The sequence below is a fragment of the Python bivittatus genome, unplaced genomic scaffold (assembly GCF_059951505.1).
Source record: "Python bivittatus isolate LINGU-HERP-01145 unplaced genomic scaffold, Pbiv_v1 ctg000790_np1212, whole genome shotgun sequence".
NCBI classification, from domain to species: domain Eukaryota; kingdom Metazoa; phylum Chordata; class Lepidosauria; order Squamata; family Pythonidae; genus Python; species Python bivittatus.
The window spans coordinates 4,368,057-4,395,242 of record NW_028277110.1 but is presented as its reverse complement, the minus strand read 5'-3'; the positions used below and the strand labels follow the sequence as shown (position 1 = coordinate 4,395,242).

Here is a 27,186-nt window from a genome sequence, read left to right as displayed (position 1 = left end):
GCACTGGGGGGCTGCAGTTCAGCTTTATGAGCCGATCCTAAGCTGATGGGGAGGAAGACACGGAATGCCATGGCTTTGCAATTCTAGGCAGGATAACATCACGAAAATACCCACCCAGCCACCCAAAGACCACTAGAGTGATTATAAACAGGATTTAAGATACACGAAGAAGAATTGGATAAAACATTTTTTTCCCAAACACCTAACTTGCAGGGATCTTTCTACAGATCTGAAAGACAGATACCGTGAACTCTGGTTCATCTGGGTTTTTTGGTGGGGGGCACCTTGGAGTCAGGGTTGCTGTTCTTTTTTGACTCCTGGCAACTGCCTGTTTTCTTGGCAGGATTTTCAGAAGTGGTTCACCACTGCCTTCTTCCCAGGGTTGAGAGAGAGTCTGGCCCAAGGTCACCCAGCTGGCTTCATGCCTAAAATGGGACTAGTATTTGTGGTCTCCCGGTTTCTAGCCTGATGCCTTAACCACCATGCCAAACTGGCTCTCATAAGGGTGTATCTATCCTACCCTAAAGTCAGTTTCAGCAGTTCTTGTAAATCCACCCCATACACAATTCTTCATGGACTGTTTTTTGCACCTCTATAAGGAACCACACTGATTTTTCCCTCCAACCCAAGTTGTTTAAGGGAAACTGGCATTTCTAGGCTGCTCCCTTATGTCTCAGGTTCTAGAAGGCATTTCAGGGCAACATCCCCTGGAAGTCTAAATTCCCATTTTGTTTGGGATTCCCAGGGTGTGAGGTATTTACCTGCAAGTTATGCTGAACGAATCTCCAGCTTCAACTATAACATAGTCACGGTTGATGTTCAGTTCAGGTTTCATAAGCCTTTCTTGTTTTGCAAGAGCTGAGCCACATGGAGGGAGGGAGAGAGAGAGAGAGAGAGGGATTAGTTGAGAACACTACAATTTCATTTTTTAAATTTTTGTTCCTTATTTTTCCTGCTAAGAGGAGAAAAGTAACAGTAATTGTACAGTCACATGGCTTGGTGGTTTTCTGCAATGATGATAAAATAGAAAGTGATCCTATTCTTTTGCTTCTCTTGGAAAACAGAAGTAACCTCTGATATTGCTCAGTCATTCCACCTAATTCACCAACTGCGTTTCACCAAGATGCACTTTTGAAAGAGTGTAATCAAACTAGTCACCTGCTAATACACAACATGTTCTGAAATGTCCAATCTCAGCACTGGAATAGGAATTTTCTCTTCAAATATGTAGATTTTGGATTGGAAATACTCTTATTGGTTTGTAACTATGGATACGTTTTAAGCAATCATCCATCAGATGTCCTAAATGTCATTTCACATCCCCTGACAAAAATACTAGGTGTACAACTATCAAAAAACACCAACGTTAGAAACAAAAGGAGTAAAACAACCTATTCTTTGTCTATCTTGGGTGTATTTATTTGGTCAGTTCTGACCCTAGCTATCCATTTATCGAACATTCAAGGGGGCTAAGATCTAAAAAATAACGAATTTCAAAAAGGAGGATACAGAATGGGAAAACGTGACAATTAAATATGCAGATACAAATGTCCTTGACAGGTGAACAGTACTGAACGCTGTAAACTGTTCTCATCCACTGTCTTTGGCTGAAGAGTTGCCATGCCAAATAAATCTGTGAGCTAGCATGAATTACATCATATTTATTTATGTGTTCAATTTATATCCCATCTTTTCATTCAGAAGCTCAGGGTGGCATATGTAATGCTACCTCCTCCTATATTGTCCCACAACAGCAACCCTGTGAAGAAGTCATTGGACTGAGAGAGAGAGAGAGAGACAGAGAGATTGGTTCAATGTTCCCCATGGAGCTTCTGTGGTTGGGGGACTAGAACCTGGGTCTCCCTATCTCTAGTTTAACACCTTCACTACGACACCACTGAATCTCTGATATATCAAAGCGACAGAGACTGCCTGATTTATAAATCTTGAGGCACACTGACTCACATCCAAGCTGGGTACACTTAGAAATATTAATTGGACAACAGTGATCATACAGTAATAATTTAAATAAAGTGGCACAATTCTACTTCGAAATCAAAGGCAAGCTACTGTGACATTGGAGGCAATTAATCAAATCAACAGCAGCGAATAAGTAAAAATGGGTTGCACTAACTCTCAACTGGTAACCCTAACGCTGCACCAATGGTTGGAAAGAAAAACTTGGCAACATTCCATGGATTGAATGTGACTTGGATGACCACTAATTCATCCCATACCTATGATGGACAAAGCTCACTCCAAGCCATTCTCAGGAGTTTGAACTAAAAATAACTGTTGTAGCAAATCACATTTATGGTATGCCATCTCCAAAAGGCCCAAATAAGAGAAATAAAGAGAATTCTTTATCAGAAACCTGGGATAGCTGCTGTGTAGAAGATAAAGAAAGCTGTACAAGTCTGTAGCTAAGACAAAGAAGACTCATAGATGGAAGAAGTAGGACTTGTCCTGCATGAAATATAAAATGTACTAAATTTCCCACAACACTGCAGTCCCAAACAATGATATATCTTATGATGTCCCAGTGATGTCTGGGACTGTATATAATTTGCAAGTACTCCCAAATGTTGTTGAACTTTGTAAGTTTGCTGTGTAAATACTACTTCTAACTGTACATGATGAAGTCTTTGGCGGATGGCAAATCGGTTTTGTTCTCTGCCTAAAATTGCAAACAGAAAAGGGCATGAATACCTGTCAAATTGGGGGGGGGGGGACCCTAATGGACTAAGCTGGGCTTAGTCAGTCTCAGCCACATATGGGGAGCCAGGAACAGCAGGCATGGGGAGCCACTAATCCATGAGAAAAGCCAACTGGGGCCATAGGCCACAGGGCTAGGAAGGCCCAAAAGTGAGATCCTAGCCAGAGGATGTAAACTTATGGGGTTGCAGTGCTTGTTCTCCTCTCTCTTACCCACACAGACAAGAAGAAAAGAGACCCAAAGCAATAGCCTACAGAATGAGAGTGGATCTTCAATGCGCAAAGAACCAGATGATGCTGAAGGTGCCACAAAATTCAGAAAAACCGTACAAGTTCCCCACAGATCTAGAGAGACTTTGTTGCTTTCCATCCCCTTGGCTCTATGGTTAAAATGTTGTCCATCAAATATCCAACTTAAAGGCTTTCAGGATATTGGAGACAAGGTAACCAAGGTCTTGGACAATCATCTACCTCTCAGGCATTTAAAAAATGTTTTTCTTGATTAACATTCTTTGGCAGTGCTGAGAAGCCGGCAAGTTGATGCTATTAGCATGGCACCAAGAACAGTTCAGAATCCCTAACTGTGTGTGTCTTTAAGCCTTGACAGTTTTTTACAGGATTATATAGGATAGATATAAAAGAAGGAAAGAAAACAAGAAGTGGAAGCAGCAAGGGTGTCTGCAGGGTGTCTTCCAAAAAGTCATGATAGCAGCTGTGATGGTATGATTGAAGATCTGGTTGCAATGCAATCTGTCTGTCTGTCTGTCTGTCTGTCTGTCTGTCTCTCTCTCCAAAGTGGTCCCTGTGGTGGCAGGAGCACTTGGGGCTGTGACTCCAAAGCTGGGAGAGGGGCTCCAACAGACCCCAGGAACAACACCAGAGCTCTCTGTCCAGAAGAGTGCAGGGCCAGGAACAGCTCAGATCCTGCACAGAACCCTCAGACTCCCAGGCCTCTGGAGGAGGAACCAAGATAGAGGAAGACACAGACCACCTTATAGGGGTGAGAGGGGATTCTCTCTTTCTCTCTCTCTCTCTCTCTCTCTCGTCTTTGATCATATCATTGCAGTTGCCATCTTGACTTGTTTGACCAGATCCTGCAGACACCCCTGAGTGGAAGAAGAAACAGATGAAAGGAACATTTGTTCCCACCTATGAAAGCGTGCCTCTGTTCTGCCAAGTGACAGAAAAGGACACTTTGGCACCTGCATCAAAAGAACCTCATTCCCCTTCGATGTCCTAGTGCAGGAACAGAAGACAAAGGTGTTGTGTCATGGGCAACGGACAAATGCAAAGCCAGGGGACCGAATAAGCCAGCTAAGGAATGCTGGGCTTATCAAAACGTCTTCTGAGTAGATGGTGAGCTTTATCAAGCAGGTACTCATCTGGAGCAGCTGAGGTGAAAGACAGAAGCGTCCCAAATTTCTGCTTTGGGATTCACTTTGTGGCAGAACCATGACAGGTGTGAAATGGTGGCTGTTACTAGATACTTTTCCGCTGGTGCTGGAGAAAATGCAAATTTAAGTTGGCATGAAACTGCTGTCCAAATGTATAATTTGGACAGGGTTTTTTTTAATTAACATGTGAAAGTGAAACGGATTTGAAAATACTGTAACTTCATCTGTCCTAGGTTAGTTGAGATATCTGTGAGCCAAATCCATATTTATTTAGCAGTAAAATTAGCCATTCATTCAGAAAGAGCAGGGCGATTGCGCAGTTTGGATTCTGGAAGAATATTCTCCATGGTTCAACCTTCTTCAACCTAACAATCTCCACGGGAGTCCTGGGAATTGAACTCCACAATCTGGAGGGAGCGCAGATTAAGGAAGGCTGCTACAGCTGAACATAATTTTTTGGAAGGATCAGACGCCAAGACTTGCAAGAAACTCCTTCTCCAAGAATCTATAAGCTTAGGGCATCTCCTCACTTTGAACAGCAAACGTGGCAAAGTCTGGCTGTAATTAACTTGCTTGCTTCATGCCCACAAAGGGGGCATCTTCAGGGGCTGCCAACAGTAATAAAATGGGGGGCATGACTGAGGATCAAAACCCTGCCCCTTTTAAACATGCATTGCATGTATGTCAAAAGGTGGAGGGTGTTGATCATGCTAGTTGTGCCCACCATGTTGACTCTGTTGACTCCCCCATGGATGCCCCTAATATCTAGGTTTGTATCCACCCACTGAAATGCATCTGGAAACCCCACACGGCTTGATTTCCTTCCACGGGGTAAGCCAGCAGTCTTTCTCTACCTCACCTGAGATCTGCAATTTACTTCCAACTAAACATACTTACGGTCGTGCTATAAAAGCATCTGCCTGTCTCATATTCCTCTGATAGGGAAATGCCCCTCCTGTGTGGCTTGTCCTTCACCAATTAGATTTGCTCCCCAGAGTCCCCAGAGATGGGGAGGGGAACTATGCTTTCAAAATATTTTCTTTTAGTAGACTTATTACACGGCAGCGCCTCCGCGTCCCACACGGCGCGCTCATTGCAATTCTAACCAACCTAACGGCCCTATTAAATGAGGCCAGTATGGATCAGAAATATGCTTTGTTCCCCCAATGGCTTTGAAACTGCCATTATGGGAAATGTAAAAATCATTTTACGTGTTATGTCTCAGCCAGAATAATTATGACCAGTAATAAAGACTCAGCTGTACAAACGCAAGTAATAATTCTGTTGGCGTGGAGGAAAAACAGATCAGAACTTCGGGGCTTCTATGTGTCCGTGCACACACGTGCATTTGACGTGTGATCAGAAATATTTTTAAGAGACTTCAGAAGGAAACTGAAAAGGATGTGAATGAGGCCGCCTTTTCCCCCAGCAGGAGCGGTGGAAACTATGTTTTGCAGTTGTAAAACTCTAGGTTGAACTTCAGATAGTTGACCCACGTTGCACTTTCTTCATCTGCTTTCCCAAACTTCCTCTCTCCCCCTTTTTTTAAACAAAAACGTTTCGTATCTTTTCGTATCTGCAGAATTTGTTTTCCATAGTTTAGTCGGGAATTCAAAGTCTGGGGAATGCATCTGTTTACCTCGCAGGTGAAGGTAAACTGGCCTATTTTCAAACCAATCCACCCATTGAAACCTAGTTTCTAGGCAGAATTTACAGCTCTCTCACTCTTCTAATACTATCTGCTGCTTTTTAAAAAGAATATTTTACAGTACTGAGAACCTACCCTAATTCCAGAGGAGGAACAGGGTCTAGTGTCAAACAAATCATCATCATCATCATCATCATCATCATCATCATCATCATCATCATCGCAAATTGCAAGAACAAAGAATAACATAAAAAAAAGCAAGGATAAAACCCAAATAGGCACCCGCGATCGGTCAGCTGGGAACACGTTGAAATAAAACAGATTTTTTTAAATACATGTTATTAAAAGTTCAACACAAACTGATAAAGAGTAAAAGAAGCAAAGAAAGAAAAAGAGAACGAAGAAAAAAGTGCAGAAAGAGAGACCCAAAAGAAAAAAAAGAAACTTCCAATTTCTTTTGCAGCAAATCTAAGTACAATGATAAAATGAACCCTCACTCTGTGATTACAAAAAGAAAAGCTCTCTTTTTCTACTCCCTAGTTTTTTTCTAGCTTTCTTTCTGTCTCATGCAAAAAGTCTATAAGGGGTTTCCAGTTAGCCATAAATGTAGATAGTAATTCTCTAATCAAAGAAGTTCATTTAGTAACTGTTTTATCTGAAACAAAATGGAGTGAATTGGTTCTGCAGCAACATTTTGGGCAACATATACCTGGGGGAAAGAACAACCCACAAGAACATGTCTATTATGGATCAGAGCTGTCATCTTCTCCAGAACTCATAAACCTCATGAAGGAGGAAACTTCAGCAGGCCTTTTTTTCAATGAATGGACCAGACATTAAAGGTCTAGAGCAGGGTTCATCAACCTTGGCACCTTTAAGAGGGGTGGACTTCAACTCCCAGAATTCCCCAGCCAGCATGGCTGGCTGGGGAATTCTGGGAGTTGAAGTCCACCCCTCTTAAAGGTGCCAAGGTTGAGAAACACTAGTTTAGAGAAAGGCTTCCCCATGAATGCTTATAATTATGACAATAATATACATGAGATCACTCATAAGAGGTGGAACCTGTTGGCAAAAAGAATGTCCATCAGATAAAGTTGTAAACAAAGATCTGGGTGCTTGGAGAAACATGCACCAAAATTCAATCAGACAAAAAATGTATTTTTTTCTGATCCCCCATCCCATCCTACCCTACCAAAAAGTTGAATGAAACCACACTTGATAAAAACTCAGAAATGAAAAAAGAAGAGAAAATGAAAGGGACTGATTTGCCCATCCTCACTTCGCCGTCCTAAAAAGCACACCTGCTGGCTGTGCTCTAGGAAGGAGAGACGGACATCTGTGCAGCCATTTCTCATGAACTATGTTGCACTGAACCCATCCAGCCCCTCTGTAGAATCTCCTCTGTTCTGCTCTGATAGTGTTATTGTTCATCAGCCAGGAATTTGGTCTCAGAGCCAAGCCCTTTTGTTGTCCCAAAAAGTAAGAGGCCTAGATCCAAGGAAGGGAGGGATGGGATCAATAACTAAATTGGCAATATTAACTTCATAGCTTTAGAGCATGCGCAGAGTTCTTTATAGCCAAGCTTCAATACTAACAGGACTTAGTGAAATTGCGAGAGGAACCAGCTCAGATAATAGGGAAAACTCCTCCCAAAACTAAGTCTGAGGCCTGATAAGGGGAAGGAGGACCCAGAACAAGGGTCTGCAGGGACTGATAAGGTAAAAGAGTTAGGGGGAACTCCTTTAAATTAATGTAAGCAAACAAGGGTAGGGAATAGAGTTAATGTAAGCAAACAAGGGCGGGGAATAATGTATTCTGCTTAAGTTTCTTTGACTGGTTGTAAAACTCATCTTCGTTATAATGGTAATAAGTTCTGCCCTTTTCAAAATACTACAAAAGGCTGTGGTTTTGTCTCCAAGGGGGTGCCACCCTGCTCTCTCTTAGCGCATGGTGTGGGCACCCAGGCTTTTGCTTGGCCAAATAAAACACTGCTTAGAGAAGTCCCTGCTTGAAGTCTTTTATTTTGGGCCGCTGATGGATTTCAAGTTTTCTGGGTAGCCGAGAACCTTACAGAAGGAAGGAAGGAAGGAAGGAAGGAAGGAAGGAAGGAAGGAAGGAAGGAAGGAAGGAAGGAAGGAAGGAAGGAAGGAAGGAAGGAAGGAAGGAAGGAAGGAAGGAAGGAAGGAAGGAAGGAAGGAAGGACCTTGAGTTGTTCTGAGTTCCTGGTGACTACATGGGTGCAACCATGAAGTGTTTTGGCAACAGGGGTGTCCACAGCTGACCGACTGACAAAATGTGCACTGCCACATTACAACACAGACCCCCCATCAAACTCTGATCCAAGTTATGAAAGGGATGGTGTTTGCATCACAACTTTGTGGTCCATGCTTTGTCACTGCCCTTCTCCCATGGATTCCTGTAACTTCCCAGCCTGGTCTAGGGCCCTGAGATTTAGATTTATAGGCCTCCTGACTCTCTCATGAGTGTCCAAGTGGTTCTGCATCCAAGTGCTAACCAAGCCTGGCCTGCTTAGCTCCCATGCCCACACAAGGTCAGCCAGGGGCTGGTGCCTGCTGAGACCTAAATTTATGAGCTATAATCTTCTCCATTTCTGTATGTCATCCAAAAGGCACTTTGAATTCACAGCCCCCTCCAGACCAATCCTGGCTGGTGAGAACATCATGCTAATGTTCTTCAGAAAATCTGTGCCAACAGATTCATTGCTGTGGGACTCTGTGATCTACCAGCAGTGCGGAGACAGGATCAGTACGGATGAACAAATCCCACTATAAATTTTCTTAAGGCCGACAATTGCTTTGGTGCTGTCTTCACCAAAGTTAATTTCCCCTTGCAAACTGAGCTCTATCTTGTAATCCCAGACTTCATCCAAGCACGTTAAAAAAAAAAAAAAACAGACATTCACATTGACATGATAATTAAGCAAAGACAGCTTTTCTGAGGCCCAGTTAGCACCAACCACCCAAGCCATAAGTCTACAGGAGATATTTCCAGCACATGTGCTTCTCAAACTGTAACTTTAAACAGCCGCCTGATGCCAAGCACAACACAGGGAAGGCAGATGTTTATTCCTCCTCCCCACATTGCTGGATTGCAAACAGTAATTTGTGGAGAAAGTAGCCCAGGAACATATGCTATGGAAAACTGCAATGGTGGTTCAGCCTGGAACCACCTCAGCTGAACCTTGCAGGGTGGTGGACGTTCAACCTCAGTGATCAGTGACAACAGGAGAAAAAAAAGGGTCCTGTGACATTGACCACTGTAGTTTGGTGGTGAGTATGGGACTTCTGGATTGGCCAGGGCTGGTATAAATAATAAAAGTTGTATCATGGAGTCCTTGATTCTCTTTAAGCTTGGTGGTTTGCTTGCAGATGTTTCATTATCCAACCAGGTAACATCATGAGTGCCATGATGTTACCTAGTTGGACAATGAAACATCTACAAGCAAACCACCAAGCTCAGAGAGCATCAAGAACTCTATGATCCAACCCTGAACTACAGATGTTCTCTTCTACCAAAAAGCTGTGTTTCACACATTGCAGAAAGCAATATCATCTGTGGGAGATCAGAGCTGTTGGGAGTTGCAAGTTCTGGTGGATCTCTGGATGTGTACAAACCCAGTCAGCTCTGTTTTGTTCAGTTATCAAGCCTGCAATATATTACAGCAGGGCATGACGTATGAAGACAGGCTTCCATCACTTGATCCAAAGAACACCTTCATTAACGCTGATGGTTGGACTCCTTTTCAAAAGTGGATGTTTCCTGTCTACGTTAAGGGAAGTGGCATCAGAGAGCTTCCATTCATCCATTTGCAATGAGGGTGAGGACAGCCTTGTGACAAAAATCCCACCAGTGGGATGGTCCTTTAAATAGACTTCTGAACGAAAGGGGGCAAGGCTTGGATCACAGGGCCCCAGCCACCATCTTGGCTTTTTTGATACCCCCCCCGCCCCAGTTGCCCTGGGCCATGATTACGAGGCTGTTTAATTTGCTGCAGAATAATTTAGTCGGTCAACTGCTAGACTGGGGGGAAGGGGGGTGGTTTGAGTTGCAGCATCTTCCCTTTTGCCTGCTATTTTTCCTGCCCTGAACTGGGATCTGGAATGCCTTCTGCTCCTTTGTAAAATGCGATGCACATCTTGTTATCCATTATAAATTTTAACGGAGACAGCTAGGCACTTGTAAATATGCAGCACAGTATTTAAATATTTATGTTTAAACACATTAGAGCCTCTTTAATTTGCATCCTGCAATTAGGAAAAGATACATTGCCTTTCCAGTTTGTACCCCTCCTTTTCCACCTGTTTCATTCCAAGCAAAGTTGTAAAGCAAAGACGTCCAAACCACTAAGTTTAATAGTTCGGCTGCTTTTCGTGCACATTTGTTTTCTATTATCCCTGACTTTTCTTTGCTGTGTTTGCAAGACTTAATTGTCTGTGAGAATTTAGTTTGGCTCCAAACAACCCCAGTGGCTTTTGAGGACTAAAAGTAACCCTTTCTAATTCTGCATTGCCTGGCTTACGGTGTTTAAACATCATGTGCTATAGTATAAGGGCTCCGTGCTGAACCATGGTAAAAATCATGTCTCGAGTCCTGTACAGAACTGGACTCGGATGGTCTTTTGAAATTCCTCCCCAAAGGTGTAGGCATAGAACTGGGTTGACAGCTTTTCTAACTTCTGCAGGAGAAAAAGAAAGCCTTTAGTCACTGCTCGGGCCTGGATCTCTGGTTAACAGCAAGAGCAGCATCACTGTTAGAAAATGTTTTTAAAGATCACCATAGAAAAGAGCAGATCTCCACATTCTGTGAAAGGCAAATGGAAATGCTGCTTCTCCTCTGCTCCCTCCTTCTACTATGCAGAAAGTGACATCGCTGTAGTCCTTCCAGCACGGACAAGTGAATCAGAGCCTCTCCCCTCGCAGGACCTACTCCAAAAAGCTGGTCATTGGTTTGGACATTTTTTAAGGCTACCTCTTCCATCTCTGCATTCTCCAAATGCACTGGGCTGCAACACGTCCAGACCATTTCCAGACCATGGGATGGGGGTTGTGATCCAACATACATGGAAGGAAAGCCAGTCAGGGAAAGAGGTCGAACCTTTTGGAGAGATTTTTCCCTTCCTTAAATCAAACAGGACTCCTGCGGTCCCTTGATAATGCTTTCCTGTTGGATTGTTGATCTCCTTTCTAGCCCTGTCTCTACCATCGTTTCTTCTTTCCCTGAGAAAAGATCTGAAGCTGAATCAGAGCTGACCCCAGTGTTTCTCCACCTTGGCAACTTGAAGATGGGTGGACTTCAACTCCCAGTATTCCCCAGCCAGCTTGCTTCTGGGAGTTGAAGTCCACACACCTTCAAGTTGCCGAGGCTGAGAAACGCTGGGCTGGAGTGAGGGTGCTGCCTTGTGAAATATTTTGGGAATCACGAAGGGGTAGCAACTACATAAGTTGCTAACCGTATGGTTTTACTGCCACCGTGGGAAGAGATGATGGGGGATTTAATATGGCGGGTGTCCAAACACGTTGGCTTGGTTGGAACATTATTTCACTCAATGGGATTCTAAAGGAGGCCCCATTTTGAGGTGGGAAGTCTATAACCACTAAGTTCAGATCTATATGTTATCATGCTTGACGCTCTTAGAGAGGTGTGGATAACATTAAAATGAAAACTGTATTTGAGGCATTTCTTTTGCCAAGAACTCCCTTGTAATTGAATCTTATAAAGTAGTAACCCCCATCGGCAAGGGATCATTCTACATCTCTTGCACTGTTACTTTGGACATTTCTGAATATCCAAAAGAGAGTTCAAAATATGCCCAGACAAAAGGAATTTGAACTTGAAAGTTGTCATCTTCTTGCAAACACCTAATACTTTCACCAGGAGATGACATGGAAAGCAGAATCATCAGCTCTGCATGCTGGGAAGTTCATGTTGACAGCCCCCAACCCTCAGCCCCAGACACCATGTTTGCTCACACATCATGAGGATTAGATTTGGCCTCCTCCACTCTTTCTGCACCCATTTGTTTTGTGCAGCTGTGGACAGAGGAGCCATCTTTGCCCCCGCTTCTGATCCAGGCAGGCTTCAGCAGGATACTGGTATGTCTCAGAAGAAACGTTGATTATGGAACTCGATCATAAGGCAAACTGGGGGCCTCGTATGCAGCAGAGCCAACAGTGTTGCTCTATCTGCCAACAGAATGATTTGTTACCCATTTCTCAACTCTTTTTTTAAAAAAAAATCTATTGGACTTTTCACCTTAAACAGAGACATGGTTTTAGCAGGTCAAAGAACAGCCACAGCTACAAAAAAAGAGTTTTCTCTGGTGAATAACGCTCAGTACAAACATCATCCTCAACCTGGGGCTCTCCAGATGTGCTTGAGTTAAAAGCTTCATCCTCTCCAGCCAAGGGTGCGGAGGATGATAAGAGTTATAATCCAACAATCTGGAGGCCAATGTGGATTAAGAAAGCTGGGTTTATGGAAAGGTTTGGTTTCTCCAACTTTGCCTTGAGTATAGCGAGAAACCAGATGCCTGGAAAAATAAAGCAATGATTCCCAACTAGAAGGATGGGAGTGGTGAGTCTGTGTCTGTCGGTTTTGCACGGGGAATGGAGATTTTTACTAGAAGTGTCAGCTTCAACTTGAGCAGGTCAATCAGATAGCAAAAGTCCCTGTTAGCAGACCCCCACCGAGGTGTGTGGCAATATCTTTTTCATTTCCAAATGCTTCTCTCCATAAGACGTTCTCACCCCCACACTCTCTCTCATACACACACATTTTCAAAAAAATCAAGAGGGTGGTAGCACCCTGTCTGATGAAGAGATGTTATTAAAAGGCAGGCAATGTTTGCCTTTTAATAAAACGTGTTAGTTTGAAAAGGGGAGACCAGAGCCCTCCTTAATATTCTTGTAGTCCATGAGTCTCTTAATGTTCGTGTAATGTTCAGGTAGTTCATCATACTCTGACGAAGAGGGTCGCAGTTCCCCAGCACTTCTGCCTTTTAATAAAATCTGATGGTCAGAAAAGGTGTGACTGGACTTCTTCTGATTTTTGGCTATCATCAACACAACGTGACCCTCCTCCTATAAAATTTTTAGTCTCTTTCTCTCTCCTGCACAGTAGGCAGAAGGCCAAAGAAAAAAAATTCTTTCTTTTCTGGACCACCTTTTCTCCAGGAGAAGAATGTCAAAGCTTCTGGAAGGACTTCAATGAGTAGTAATTGCCGAGAAAATGTCGGTCTGAAGCTTGGGAAATCCTTCCCTCTGTCCCACACATGACTCATCCTTAGCTCAAGTGTGCAAGGCTTATCGGTATGTTAGGTGAGGGGAGAAAGGAGAAGGTGCATTCCAGTGTGTGGTTTTGCATATTTCCTGTTAATTATATATTACATACACACAGTGCGTGCTTGTATGGACACACTTCAGCTCAAATCTCAATGGGGGAAAAAACTGCTATGCCTTCCCAAGGTGGAAAACAACAATTCAAATAGACAAGCACCTGCCACACAACACCCCAGACTTAATAACTGTTGATAAGAAGGACAAAAACGTTTGGATAGTGGACATTGCAATACTTGGAGACAGCAGAAGAGAAGAGAAAGAACTGGAGAAAATCACAAAATACAAAGACCTGCAAATAGAAGTAGAACAACTGTGGCAAAAGAAAGCAAAGATTGTACAAATAGTAATAGGTGCCTTGGGTGCAATCCCAAAACATCTGGAGCACCATTGAAGACCATCGGCATGGACAGAATCACCATCAGTCCATTGCAAAAGACAGCTTTACTTGGAACAGCTTCCATCCTGCGACGAGACCTTTAACCCCATCAGACAACCGCATCTGCCTATCCCAGGTCCTTGGGAAGGACTCAATAGGAGGATAAAAATGCCAAATCCAGTCTAAACATCTGGCTGACTGTGCAACCAACTATAATAATATAATAAAAAGCTATTTTTTTATGTAGCCGACTCCCAACGACTTTAAAAACAGTTCATGGTGGACATATAGAAGAGACAGACCATTTTGAACACTGTGCAGTTGTGTTATTCACATCATCATGGAATAATGTGTTATTCAACTACTAATAGTTGTAGATTCGTTGTTAATCTGGCAACAATTAGTAGATGAATAACACATCCTTAATGCCTTTTAATCAACAATGATGACAAGAACCATGAGTCCCTTTGCATGTGGGGTTCTAAAACTGTCCATTGAGCTTCGATGCACTCTTTGATCTAATGATCTGGCTGGGGAAGGGACCATCTGCTTGAGCCAAATCTGGACTTGCTTTTCAATCAGGCTCTTCAGTTTGGAAAATCAATACCACAGCCAGGAAGGTCAAGGAGTAAGAAATGAAATTGCATTCCTGAACAATTTGATGGCCCAGATGTGCCCACAGTTATTCTGTAACGCAGCTGTTATGATTTTTTTCTTGCCATTTTGGGGGGTGTTAGAACAGGAATCAAGGCAAATGAGCTAAATCTTTCATGGATTGGCCTGTCAATTAAATACTTCATTTATGCTGCCTGCCTTTTCTTTCTTTCTTTCTTTCTTTCTTTCTTTCTTTCTTTCTTTCTTTCTTTCTTTCTTTCTTTCTTTCTTTCTTTCTCAACCTGGATTTAATATAATAACAGTTGAGCATCATGGTTGGGTAGGATTTCTAACAAAAAGCACCAGAGCACCTTGGAATACCTTCAAAGGTAACACTGTTCCTAATTTGAAGAGTACCATACAGTAATTCATTCTAAATTCATCAGATGAAGGAAGTGTTGAAGAGAAATAATAGGGAAACACAAATGGCTAACTTATCGTGAGATACTAGAATTTTGTCAAGGGGAAAATAAAATAAAATCAAGAGAACAATTGGTGGCAGAGGGATATAGTTGCCAATGGTTCTCTTATTTACAGTCATCAGAAAGATTTAAAGTGGACAAAAGAGTTTATACTGAACACTGTAAGACTAAGTTTGAAACAGAATTGTGTACAAATGATGAATGTGTAATTGCTAAAATGTATAAACTTTTACTGAAAACAAAACAAGTCAAAGAATGTGTTCTAAAGTGGGCTAAAATTTTGATCATAATACACAGATCAAACAATGGGAAAATATATGGTTGAAAGGATTAAAATTTACTCTATGTCATAATCTTAAAGAGAACTTTTATAAAATGATGCACCGTTGGTATATGACACCAGAGAAATTGTCTAGAATGTACAAAGGCACTTCAAATTTATGTTGGAAATATGAACAACAAGAAGGGACATTTTATCATGTTTGGTGGACGTGCAAAAAAGCTAGAAAAATCTGGATTCAAATATACACACTGATGCAGAGGATTTTAAAGATTAATATACAATTGAGATCAGTGGTTTTTCTTTTGGGACTGATGGACAAACAGTTGGAAAAAAGTCATGGAACTTAGTTTTTGTATATGATGACCGCAGTGAGATTATTGTATGCACAAGATGGAAAGATCTGGCAATACCTACGATGGAGGAACGGTTGGTGAAGATGATAGAACTTGCTCAGATGGCCAAATTGACCTGTTTGATTAGAGGAAAGACAATATCTACGTTTATTGCTGACTGGAAACCCCTTATGGGCTTTTTGTGTAAAACAAAAAAAAAGTGAACTTACAATCGATGGTTTTGACGATTAAATAGGATAGATTATGGAAAGAAGAGAGTCACAATGCAACTTTAGAGAGAGAGGTGAATCTACAGTTGTACTTATAACTGCTGTAAAGAAGACCTGAAGCCACTTCTTTGTATCTTTTTTCTTCCTTTTCTATTTTTCTTTTTCTTTTTTTCTTGCCCTTTTAGTTTTCTTTTTGATTTCTTTCTTTTTCTTTTTTCTTCCTTATTCTATATTAGTTTGTATTAGTTTTTACCTTTGTTTTTAAAACCTTTAATAAAATTATATATATAGAATTGATATGGACAAGACAAGAATTGACATGTCATATATCATATCATATCAAGTTCAAGTTCAAGCAGAGGAAGTACCATGGCAAGACAAGCCTCTGCATAGGATGTACCATCAACAGATAGCTGAGGTGGCTGACATTGGGATATCCTATCAATGGCTGGAAAGGGCCGGACTAAAGGCAGCACTGAGACACTGATCACAGCAGCACAAGAGCAGGCACTAAGTACCAGGTCCATAGAAGCAGGGGTCTACCACACTAGACAGGACCCAAGGTGCAGGTTGTGCAAAGAGGCCTCAGAGACAGTCCAACTCATAGTGGCAGGGTGTAAGATCCAAGCAGAAACAGCATACGTTGAATGCCACAACCAAGTAGCTGGCATCGTGTACAGGAACATCTGCACAGCGTATGGGCTAGACCCCCCCAAGTCCAGATGGGAGATTCCACAGAAGGTTGTGGAGAATAACAGGGCTAAGATCCTGTAGGACTTCCAGATCCAGACGGAGAGGCAGGTACTGGCCTATCAACCAGATATTGTGGTAGTAGACAAGGACCAGAAGACAGAGGTGGTGATAGATGTAGTGGTGCCAAGTGACAGCAACAACAGGAAGAAGGAGTATGAGAAGCTGGAGAAGTACCAGGGCCTGAAGGAGGAACTAAAGAGGACATGTGGGAAGTCAAGGCCAAAGTGGTCCCAGTGGTGGCAGGAGCACTCGGGGCTGTGACTCCCATTATATTGTTGCTGTGATCACAAATATCTGGACATGAATTAAGGCCTAGAAGTCTGTTTTTCAGGCAATTATCCTTATATTATTGCCATTCCCTGCCCTTCATAGGAAGGGTACCCAGGTGTGTCTGCTGGATCCACATACAGAACTGTTGGAAATATTCTAGAAATGGCAAAATATTAATGGTGGGTTGGGCTTAAGCAAGCAGTTGGTGGGGCCAAGGCCAAAAGTGGGTGGGGTGACCCATTCTCTTTCCCTTTCTAAAAATTTGTATTTCTTCTCTCTGCCATCATTTCTCTCATTTCTGTTCTCTTCTCAACATCACCTTTCTAGCTCCCAAACTGCAGGTGAAGATAGACTGCTTTGGCTAGGAATTTATGATTGATTTCACAGACCTTTTATAACCAGAAAAGGCCCACAAGTTACCTGCGTATAATAGCTCAGATTTGGGCAAATCCTAATTCCATCCCCAAATCTAGCCGATTTGGAAAGTTTTCAGCGATAACCAAACTGAAACTCCTCTGATGCAAGCAGAATCTGAATCCAAACTTCTTCAAAGCTTTCAGAGATTCAGAGGGGACGTGTTGCCAAACTTGATAGGTGTTTCAGTGCTCTTTACCAGCTCTCTGTTCCCCAGATGGAGGAAAGTTGAAAGTGGGGCTGTGCAAATGTCTGAATGGCTCTTTCACTTCAAGGTTCAAGCACACGGCACCCTCCCAAAGCTTTGTGGACCTCTGGTTTCTAAGAGCAAAGACCACCATGTTCTTTTGCTTTGCAGAATCTGCCCAGCTTCCTCCAGCACTGAAAAAAAGTGGGAAGAGGCTTCTGCAGGCTGGAGAGGTTAAGTGACACAGAGAGGCTTTGAGGCAAGACCATGTGGTTTGTCAAGCCAAACTCCATGGCCTTTTTACCTCAGAGAAGAGAATGACATTGCCGTGGTACTATCCAGCTCTTCACTGAGGAGAATTAAAATCATCTTCCACAACCTAGTTAAAAGAGCCCTCCCAGCATGCTTCCTATTCCTGTCTTTGGTCTTAACTGAAGAACGTGCATCGGCCCCCAGCTCCAAGTAGCAGAAGCATCAACATCTGGGGCCTTTGAGATTTGCAAAGGAGCTTAAACTAGATTCTGGTTTGACCTCTGCTTTTCACAACAATTCTCCACAAAATGGTTCAAGACATACTAACTCTGCAGAAAAGCAGAATGCAGCAGCATTAGGGTGGCGTAGGCCTGTTTGGAAAAGCAGAGACAAGATTTAGAAGCACATGGGCCACAATTAAATTAAGGGCTAAGACATGGTGGGCTCTGTTGGGTTTTGACATAGCACATAGCACAAATTCAGCCACTGGGCTTTGCACGGGCTGCAGGGCCTACCTCACTTGGCCTGCTAATGGCTACCCCACCATGATCAGGCTGATGTTCCAACATGTTCAGCTTCTGAGGCTTGAAAGGCTGATAACTGGCAGGCGTTCTTCAGGGGTCCAGACCAAAGTCTTTCTAAATGTTCTTTGGGGATGCCAATGCTTACTCTGGGCCACGCATGTGCTCCAGCTTGGGCCTCAGGGTGCTGCGTCCAGCTCCACGGTGTGTGGATTCCCCTGGCGCTTTCCACAAAGGATCCCAGCTTTAAGACACCAGTGGGCAGCGTGGGTGGGGGAGCGCCGGGAGTCAGAGAGAAGGAAACATTTCTCTGCTGCACATGGGCGAGTGACTGCTCAGTAAATAAGTGGCGTGTGTGCTTAATGCAAAACAGATTTTCCTCCCCAGCATGGCCACAAGCAGAATTCTTCCCCAGCCTGTTATCAAAAACATTATGTCACAGCTGCAGATGAGCTGAACAAACAGGGGAGAAAGTGGGGTTGTATAAGGAGACGGCAGAAAAGCTAATTTTGCAGGGGGGTGGGTGGGATGGAAATTGCTACCAAATCCAATTTCCTAAAGTATTTGCCTTGCAAGTGCGTCCAACTGCCATGCTCGGGAGGCGTTCTGAGGACAGATCATCCAGGCAATTTGCCTGGGGAGAGGGAACTTGCTCATCAACCCCAACAGTTTCAGTTCTGTTTTTCTTTACACGTCCAGCTACAGCATACACTTCAGCCGGCTTAAAGAAGAATCCTTTCTTCAGCCAGGATTCTTTCATTGTTTCTAACTTTGCCTTAGAAAGGAAAACTCAAGAGCATAACCGAGAAACGCTTTACAGAAATGCATATTCTGGTAAAAAGACTTAAAATCAAACCGGATATGGAAATTCATTTTAAAAAGACCATTCAATTTCCATATTTTTCACAGGAGTGTGAAAGACGCTGCATTAAGCGGTTACCGTCTGTACGGCAAAAGTGAAAGGACTGAAATCAAGGACAAAAGTGAGCTTTGGGAGAATAAATAAATCCAAAGGACAGTTTTCTGAAATAAAGGAAGGTCCTTCGCAATAGAGGAGGTGTGGTTACTGTAGTTATGGCTAAAAAGAGGGATAGGAAGCATGTTGTGAGGGCTGTTAGAGGACTTTGCTCTGCAAGGTGGCTTTAATTCTCCTCAGGGAAGGGCTTCATGACGCCAAGGCTGCGTCATTCTCTTCTTTGAAGCGAAGAGGCCATGGGGTTTGCCTTGACCAACCACTTGGCATCGCCCCAAAGCCTCTGTTGGGTTTTTCAGGGCTGCGGGAAGCTGAGGAAAGGGGCCACAAGAGGCCAAGCTAGGTCCCTCTCATAGGTGGCCACTGTGGGATCGAATGTTTTTATTCGGACAGATTTTAAATTTATTTTGGTTGCTGATGGGTCCTCTTGAACAATTTATCTGTTTTTCTGTCCCATGACGCAGGGGCAGCCAACAGGGGAGGGATGTCAAAAAGAAGATGGCGGCCATGACTGCATGGTCAAACAACTTTTTACATGCAGTGCCATGTGTGAGGCCTAAGCGTGGGGGGCTGGCTACCTTTCTGAGCTCCACTGTGGATGTTCCTACTATGATATTTAAAAGGGAAGGCATTCCCACACCAGAAGGGAACAAAAACAAATCATTCTGGCCTGGGGGGCAAATCCTCTCCTCTCCCTCCCTTGCAATATCTTATATGCTGAATGTGAAGAGGGAAACAAATGCACGACCTCAAGTTATTTGTGCCCCAACTAATGCATATGCTTTTCCCAGCGAATCTTTGCTTCTACTGACACGCTGCTGCTTCTCCTTCTTGCAGAAGATGGAGAAACGTGCAGGCAAGGAAACGTTAGCGTCTTTCATTCCTACAACTGTTCTCTGTGCCTCAGAGGCTCCTATATGAGGAACATATTCCATGAACAGAATTGAGAAGGACCCCATACCTACCTACTCCATTTCACTGTTTTATTTATTATTATTTATTTAATAGTACGCATGATCTACCCCGATCCTGAAGGACTCTGGGCAGTGTACAATGGGACAATGAAGGGATGTATAGAGAGCATCTAAGCGTGTGGGGCATGACTTCCAAAGAAGATTCCCAAATCCTTTTTTTTTTTCTTTTAGTGAAGCATGGAAGTGAAGAATGGTACATAAGGATTCCATCAAACTCTTTTCAGATTGCTGCAATAGGAATATATTAAAGAACAATTCAGAAAACCGTCCCTTTAGTAGTAAACTCAATTGTTGAGTGATCAAAGGATCAGACCCCAAACGGTGATGGTGGGGAGAGATTTCAATTTCTTCACAATCCTATTCTCTACATTAGGCAATCCTATTATCTAATCCTTTAAAAATGCTTGTTTTATTTTTAGGAGCAAGTTTGTGGTAGAGAATTTATGTATGGTTTGAAGAAATACTTTGCTGTTACTGCTTACCAAGCAATGTGTTGGCTTTGTTTTGGGATGCAGAGAGAGATTTGGAGACACACAAATTTTTAAAGAAGCCTCTAGTCCTACTCTCCAAATATCCATGAGTGGTTGCAAAAATCATCTGAAGAACTAATCCTGATAACAAAATCCAGAACTGAGCCATGCTTCACACAGTACTCAAGGAACTTGGCAAGTGACAGGAATATTAGACAAGGCTCTTGAGTTTACCCCACCAAAAAACATCTTTTTTGCATATTCTTTGATTAATCAGTAACTCCCTTAATCTGGGAAAGGAGACTTTTTAGTCAGACAAAAACTGTTCTTATTTGAGAACATCACAAGCTCAACACTAAATCTATGAACCAAGCAGAAAACAAAGATGTTCCTAGCTAATTTTTGCAGACAAAGGCTTTAAGAAATGTCAAAGAATGGTTGGCCATACTGTAGATAAAATCATCAAGTTAAGGCCTAGGATAGAGGTCATGTGAGACCAATTGCTTCAGAAAAAGGACATAAATTGGGAGTAAAATTTAGGTAAGGGAGGGTATTTGATGCCAAGTTTCAGAAGCATCATTAATAGAATAAATTTTGTCCCTTTTTCAGTTTTTGCCTTGATAAAAATAAAACAACTACCAATTAGAGCTGGATACAGATGGCTTTTCAAAATTATCTCTCAAATTTGTGGGCAGAAATGTTGGGTGGATAATTTTACTGAACCTTTCAAGAGAAAGAAAAGAAACTGTGGTTTATGCTTCTATGAATCCAACCAGTTATGGTGTATCCAGTCAATTGTGGTTAAGCCAATCATGGCTTACTACAAGGTACATCCCCAGTCTTGGAGTTCAAGTTGCCGTGATCGTCTTGTAGACCATGCTCACGCAGTGCATGTACAAAAGGAGCAGGGCTTTGCTTACCCGGTTGCTCCTCCATCTTGACTTTTTTGGCACCCAATCCCTGCCAGAGGCCCCTGGTGCTGACCCTCGGATGATACCGAACACCTTGGAAGAAACACTGATTTGAGATCTTTTCTTTCTTTCTGATAGTCAAGTTCATTCTGAAGCTAATCCCTTTTTCTTGACTATCTGTCTAAAGCATTCTGTGTTTTATTGCCATTCTTTTACAAGAATATCAGAAAATGGAATTTCCAAACCAAAAAGCCTCTTAACGCAGATAAAGAAAATGGGATTGGATTCCCCAAATTGCATGATGAAGATTTATTGATACCGGCAAACACACACAGATTCCTACTTTGAGGACTGTGCCTTGACAGCTGGCAACAGTATTGCTCAGATTGTGATCTGAGATAGCTCTTGCATTGCTCTATAGTTCAGTGAGCTGCTAAAGGATTTCCTTCAGAAAACCAAGATTAGATGCTGGCCAAACTTTAATCTGCATTGGGTCAGCACTGCCAAAATAAATTCAACTGCCAATCTCATTATTTTGGAATGAGAAAGTGGTTCCTTTAAACGCATTCCTTCGGGCAAGAAAATAAAGTACTTTTTACAGGTTTGGCCCACCCACCTACAGTTCTGGAATCTTTTTTAAAAGGTCATTCTCTCTCCCTCATTTCAACAGCTTCAACAGCTTCCTGATAATTTCCCCATGCAGGTCATGCTTGGAAATTGCAAAACTTCTCCTTATTGTTGCATACGCTTTCACATACACAACTTCCATCATGACTTTAACTCACCTCTTCCCACTAATTTGACACGAGGCCATGCTGCTGGGGCAAGACGGATTTCATGATACCCTGGGATATAGATATGCAGCAAAACACAACGTGCACACAAATGTAGAAGGTATGTTCAAAAAAGTAGAAGAGGGGGAATTCCAATACTTCCAAAATCCAGAGAGTTTTCAAAGTGTTCTGTTCAGTGTTTGATCCTCAACTTCCAGAAGCGAAAGCCAGTGCTTTGATTCTTTGTAGAAAGGAAATTAAAGCAAGAATATGCTTCTTTTTTTTTTTGGTCTATGGCTCAGATGTCCTTTTTATTAATGTCTATTAAATTAAATAATTTAAATAATTAAATAAACTATTTAATAATTTATCCTTGAGTTTTTTAAAATCAGCCAAATGAGTCTTGGTGCTGCTATCTAGCTGGGATAATTTCATGGACACAATAATGTCCTTTTCTGGCCTACGATATAGAAAGAAGTGGCTTGACGTTGCCTTCTTTTGGAATTTTTTTTTTCAACTTCCAAATCTAAGCTATAGCCCTAGGTCTCGGGATCCCTTCTTTTCATATTAGTCACATCTGTCCCTGCTCAGCTTTCTGAGATTAGCCAAAGTTGGCTAGATGTGAAGAGATGGAGATCATAGTGGTATCTCAGGTGATAATTCATTGGTTCAGCTTTAGCATCTCATGTTGGCTTTGCTGCAAAAGGCTAAGGCAGTTAATTCTGGAAAAATGCTGCTTGAGATAGCAGTATGGTTGAGGCATATCTAATCCTCCCTGTGTATTTGCCTAATCTGGGAAGATTTGCAAATAAAATTTGCAAAGGAGATTTTTTTGGGGGGGAGGGACAGTTTTATGCTTAAAAAGTTGGATTATTTGAGGGTTGGGGTTTCTTTCAGTAGAAGCAGGATTTCATCTACCCTTAGCCCCAACACCACCTTTTGCATAACAACACCAGGCCTATTTACTCCTTGGCAAAGGAAGTTTCATATCAAAAGGAATAATGGCCGGAATTCCTCTATCTGTGACTCCTCCTGGGCTCAGGGTCCTTCCCATCTCACAGTGTTCACACTGGGCCTCCCTTTCCTTTTGTTGAGGCAGCAATCCTAGCCTTTAAAGATGCAAAATTATTTAAGATCTTGCCCTGGCAGGATGCAAGTCAACCTTCCCTTTCTCCCCCTTTACTTTCCAATTCTTTAGCATTCAAGGAGAAAAGTTAACAATAAAGAATAAAGAAAATGAATCACAGGTCCTTGCCCTTCATAGTAAATTTGACCTCCACATTTTTTTAAAAGAACAACACTCAGTTTTCTAATCTAAGAAGGGAAGTGCATCAATGAGTTGATTATTCCTCTGAGGTTAACCTAATTGCTACTATTTTGATGCTAGCTGGCTTCATTCCCCCCCCCCCCTTCTTTAGAGAAAGAAAAGAAAAGAAAGAGAGAGAAAGCAAGCAGGCTAGCTTACAGGTATTTAAAATAAGGAGTTTCTTCATGGCAGGATGCAAAGTGTGGTGTGGTAAAACCACCTGATTTGGGCTACCTGTAGCTTGACACCTGGGAAAACTGAAAGATGCTTCTCTCTGGTTGTTCCTAGCAGGACATCACCACCCCAGTAAGAAGAGAAAAGGAAGCAAAAAGATGGATGGACGGACAGGAAATGAGTTCTTCATTCTGCATTCAAAGATCAGTTGCTGAAGAACTGGAGGTGACATGGGGTGATGGTGGGAAAATTCACTGGGTAGCTGAGTCTGGCATTATGCCCTCCCCCAAGCTATTCCTTCAGGCTCAGTGACGCTGCAGTTTTGAAATGCCACCAGCTTGTATTTTTTGTACCCTATAGAACATCAAAGCACTGTAGAGCCAAGTGGAGGCCATAGCTGTGGATGGGTTTGATGCTCTGAAACAATCCAAAACAATCTTGGATTTCTTTGCAAAAAAACAAAAAGGTAGATACTGTCAAGAAAGAAAAAGCAGGGGGACGTAGGAGTAACCCAAGGGGGAAAATGAGCACGATTTAATTATTAAATAATTTTACCCCAAGCTATGGAAACTCCCCACATATCTTCTAGTTGAGTGGTTTCCAAACTCCATATAAATGCGGCTTTGTCTTCTCTAGTCACTTCTCTTACACTTAATCTCACATGCAGAGATTTATACACTCTTTATCAGCTTCCAGACAGTGGACTGGCTTCCTTTGTGTAACAGCTGGGTAGCTCTAATTTTTTTCAATATCCTGAAAATCAGGCATCAGAAGCTGGCAGAGAGCCCACTGTCAAGAAGAGCCAACTTTCTAGTACTCCTGTTCCTCCTCCTCATTGTTTCCAATGCTTTGCTCATCTAACCTCCAGTAAATTGTGGTGGTAAGGGTGAGGAATCAGCTTACTCAACCAATTTCCTCCTTGGCAAAAAAGCAGCTGGCAGGAATGGGTATAAGGAAGAAGATCTAGTGAGGAAAGAGGGTGGGACAGTGAAGGGATCTTGGCCAAGAATGTTCTAAAACTTGGAGTCAACACAATTTCTAGTCAGGCAAATTCTTACTCTCATTTTCTGGCAGAGAGAAATACGATCAAGCCTTATCATGATGGCTTAATTTTTCAAGAGGCATTTGAGAACCACCATGTAGAAGTGCCTGAAAGAAGAGCTGGCACTTTGAGGACGTACTCTGTAAAGGGCTCCACCCCACAGGTCTACCTGACTTGCAACTCTGAACCACCATTTTGAATTTCCAGAAGGTGAGATGCAACATCACTCCAAGGCATTGTGGGATATTGACAATGGCAGCTGATAATCACAAGGGGCCAAACACGTGCAGTGCCAATGAGCCCAAATACCAGGAACTGACACTCAGCCTGGCCCAAAGCAGACAGCCTGCCCTGAAATGGGACAATGTTTTCCATTGGAGGTCTTCCTGGTAGGGAAGTAAGAAATCTTGTATGTGTTCTGGCAGTCCTCCCTGGGAAGAAATGCTGGGGAGGAACAATCTCAACGATAAGGCAGCATGAGTGACGGTTCCTTTCAAAAACAAATGACTCGATACTCAAAAGTATTCTGAGATGTGGAGCGATAACAAAGCACTCTGAGACTTATTTGCAGTCTGGTCCAAAGTAGGTGTTTATAGGTCTAGTATGGAAAACAGAAGAGGCGTTGCTGATTCCCAGGTTCTAAGCAACTTGGTGGCAGAAGGAAGTGAGGAGTTGGCAGGAGCAGCTCACAGCTGGTGTTCGCTCCCCCCTTTATTGCTGGCCTTGCTGCTCACACGCAAGGCCAGGCGCCCCACCTCAGCCCCCTGCAAATGCAAGGCCACCTGACCCAGAAGCAGAGCCCATTATGCGAGAAGGGGAGAGAACCAGCAGGACTGAAGTTGTATCTGATCCAGACTGGCATTCCTTATTAAATGAAGACCTGGCACTGAAAACAAATAAATAGAATAACCATTCTCCATGTAGTAGTTAAAGCTGCCCACGCTGTGTTCAAATATACACAAAGCTTGAAGGGCAGGGTCGAAGGATGGTCAGACTGACCATTAGTTGATTTCGGCTAATAGCCGGGCTCCTTTGGGACATGGGTTTAGCACTGTTCTAGAAGAGTGCTCAACCTGTGTTCATAAATGTCCCGAAGAGCAACTGATCTTGGTACAGCTAAGGATGAGTAAAGTCTGCCTCGGGTATGGGTTGGGGATCAGAAGATGGCGATGACATAAGGACACAAGAAAAAAAAGGAGATTGCCAGAGCATATTTATGCCACAATCGGTTGCAACGTCCTAAAAGCTCTCAGAAAGGAGCTTAACATCTAGCTCAGGTTTCTTAGAGTAATAGCCATTCCTGGTTTACTCAAATACCCCAGTTTTTAAGTTGCCTACCCAAACTGATTTCAGCTAGATCCCTGAATGCAATTTTGTAATACTTTAAAAGCAGTAGACCCTGCCCTTCTTGGACAGTTTTGTAGTTAATGCTGCCCAAGCTGTGTTCAAATATACACAGAGCTTGAAGGGCAACTGATCTTGTGTACCAAGATCAGTTGCTCTTCGGGACATTTATGAACACAGGTTGAGCACTCTTCTAGAACAGTGCTAAACCCATGTCCCAAAGGAGCCCGGCTATTAGCCAAAATCAACTAATGGTCAGTCTGACCATCCTTCGAAATTCAGTAATGGACTAGCACAAGGAGGATCAGGTTCTAGGCTCCCCACTCCCCCAGCCATGGAAACTACTTCAGTGACTTTGGACCTACCACTGTCTCTCCTAGCCTTACCCACTTCATAGTGATGTTGCTCCAGGGGAAATGGAATCAAGAGGAATTATTTATACTGCCTTGAGCTCCTGAAGGAAAGGCAGAATATAAATCTAACAAACAAATAACTAAATCTTCCCTGGCTGGTAATGTTTGGTGGGAGGGAGAAAAATAAAACTAGGGGAATCACTCTCTTTAATATGCTATCTATGCTATAAATAAAGACAGTAGCATTTCTGTTGCAGGCAGGGATTGGCAGCAGGGACAGCAAATGTTATGCTGATGGAGTTTTCTCTTGGCTGAAGGACAGATGGGCAGCACTTTAACTGGGCTTCAAAGAAGAGCCCTGAATGAAAGCAGCTGTCTTCTGATTCTTGAGCCCAATCTGTGCTATTTGCTCAGGTGAGTGGACAAAATAACCAGCTGCCCCTTGCTGCTGAACCAATCACAGACTGTTCGGACAGAGTAAGTGACAGCAGTGGGAAGAAGGAGTAACCTTGAGGAACAGGAGGAAAAGCCTCAACCAAGACAACGGTCAGATAAAAGAAATCTGAGTCTGGACCAGCATAGTAACCTGAGAAAGCGTCTCAGACTGGACCCTCCCTCGTTCTCATGAAGATCAAAGGAGGGAGAGGGCATTCAGACTTGCAGGCTTCTGTTACTGTAACCTTATAACAGTATTAGCATTCATAACTTTGGTTTCCTCCTTGAAGGGCTGACAAATGGAGAGCTGCAGAATGGTCAATTCTCCTTTGGTTGGGAGGTTTTGGGATTTTCCCAGCCCTAATCTTCTCTGGTAGTCTTCCATCCAAATATTAACTAGGCCTAAACCTATGTAGTTTTCAAGTTCAGGCAAGGTTCACTAGTGTGGCACCCCGAGCCAGGATGGTCAATCAATTGCAGAAATCAGCAGGGGCCGTTTTAGCGGGTATCTCATATTCTCAACCCAGGAATTACTGCTGTAATTTTTTAGAACTACCTTCAATACACAAACTAACACAGTATAGTAGTTCTTAAGGAAAACAGCTCATTAATCTCCATCTAT

At 42.7% G+C, this 27,186-nt stretch overlaps 1 protein-coding gene across 2 annotated transcripts in view; it reads right to left on the bottom strand.

The window, feature by feature from the left end:
• Positions 1-27,186, bottom strand: part of LOC103057723 (vascular endothelial growth factor receptor kdr-like) — a 166,922-nt gene that overhangs the window by 113,922 nt on the left and 25,814 nt on the right. For both annotated transcript variants that reach the window (XM_088129275.1, XM_088129276.1), the window contains exon 2: positions 762-858. In XM_088129275.1, coding sequence (XP_087985401.1) covers positions 762-858 — 97 coding nt within the window. The remainder of the gene's footprint in view (positions 1-761; positions 859-27,186) is intronic.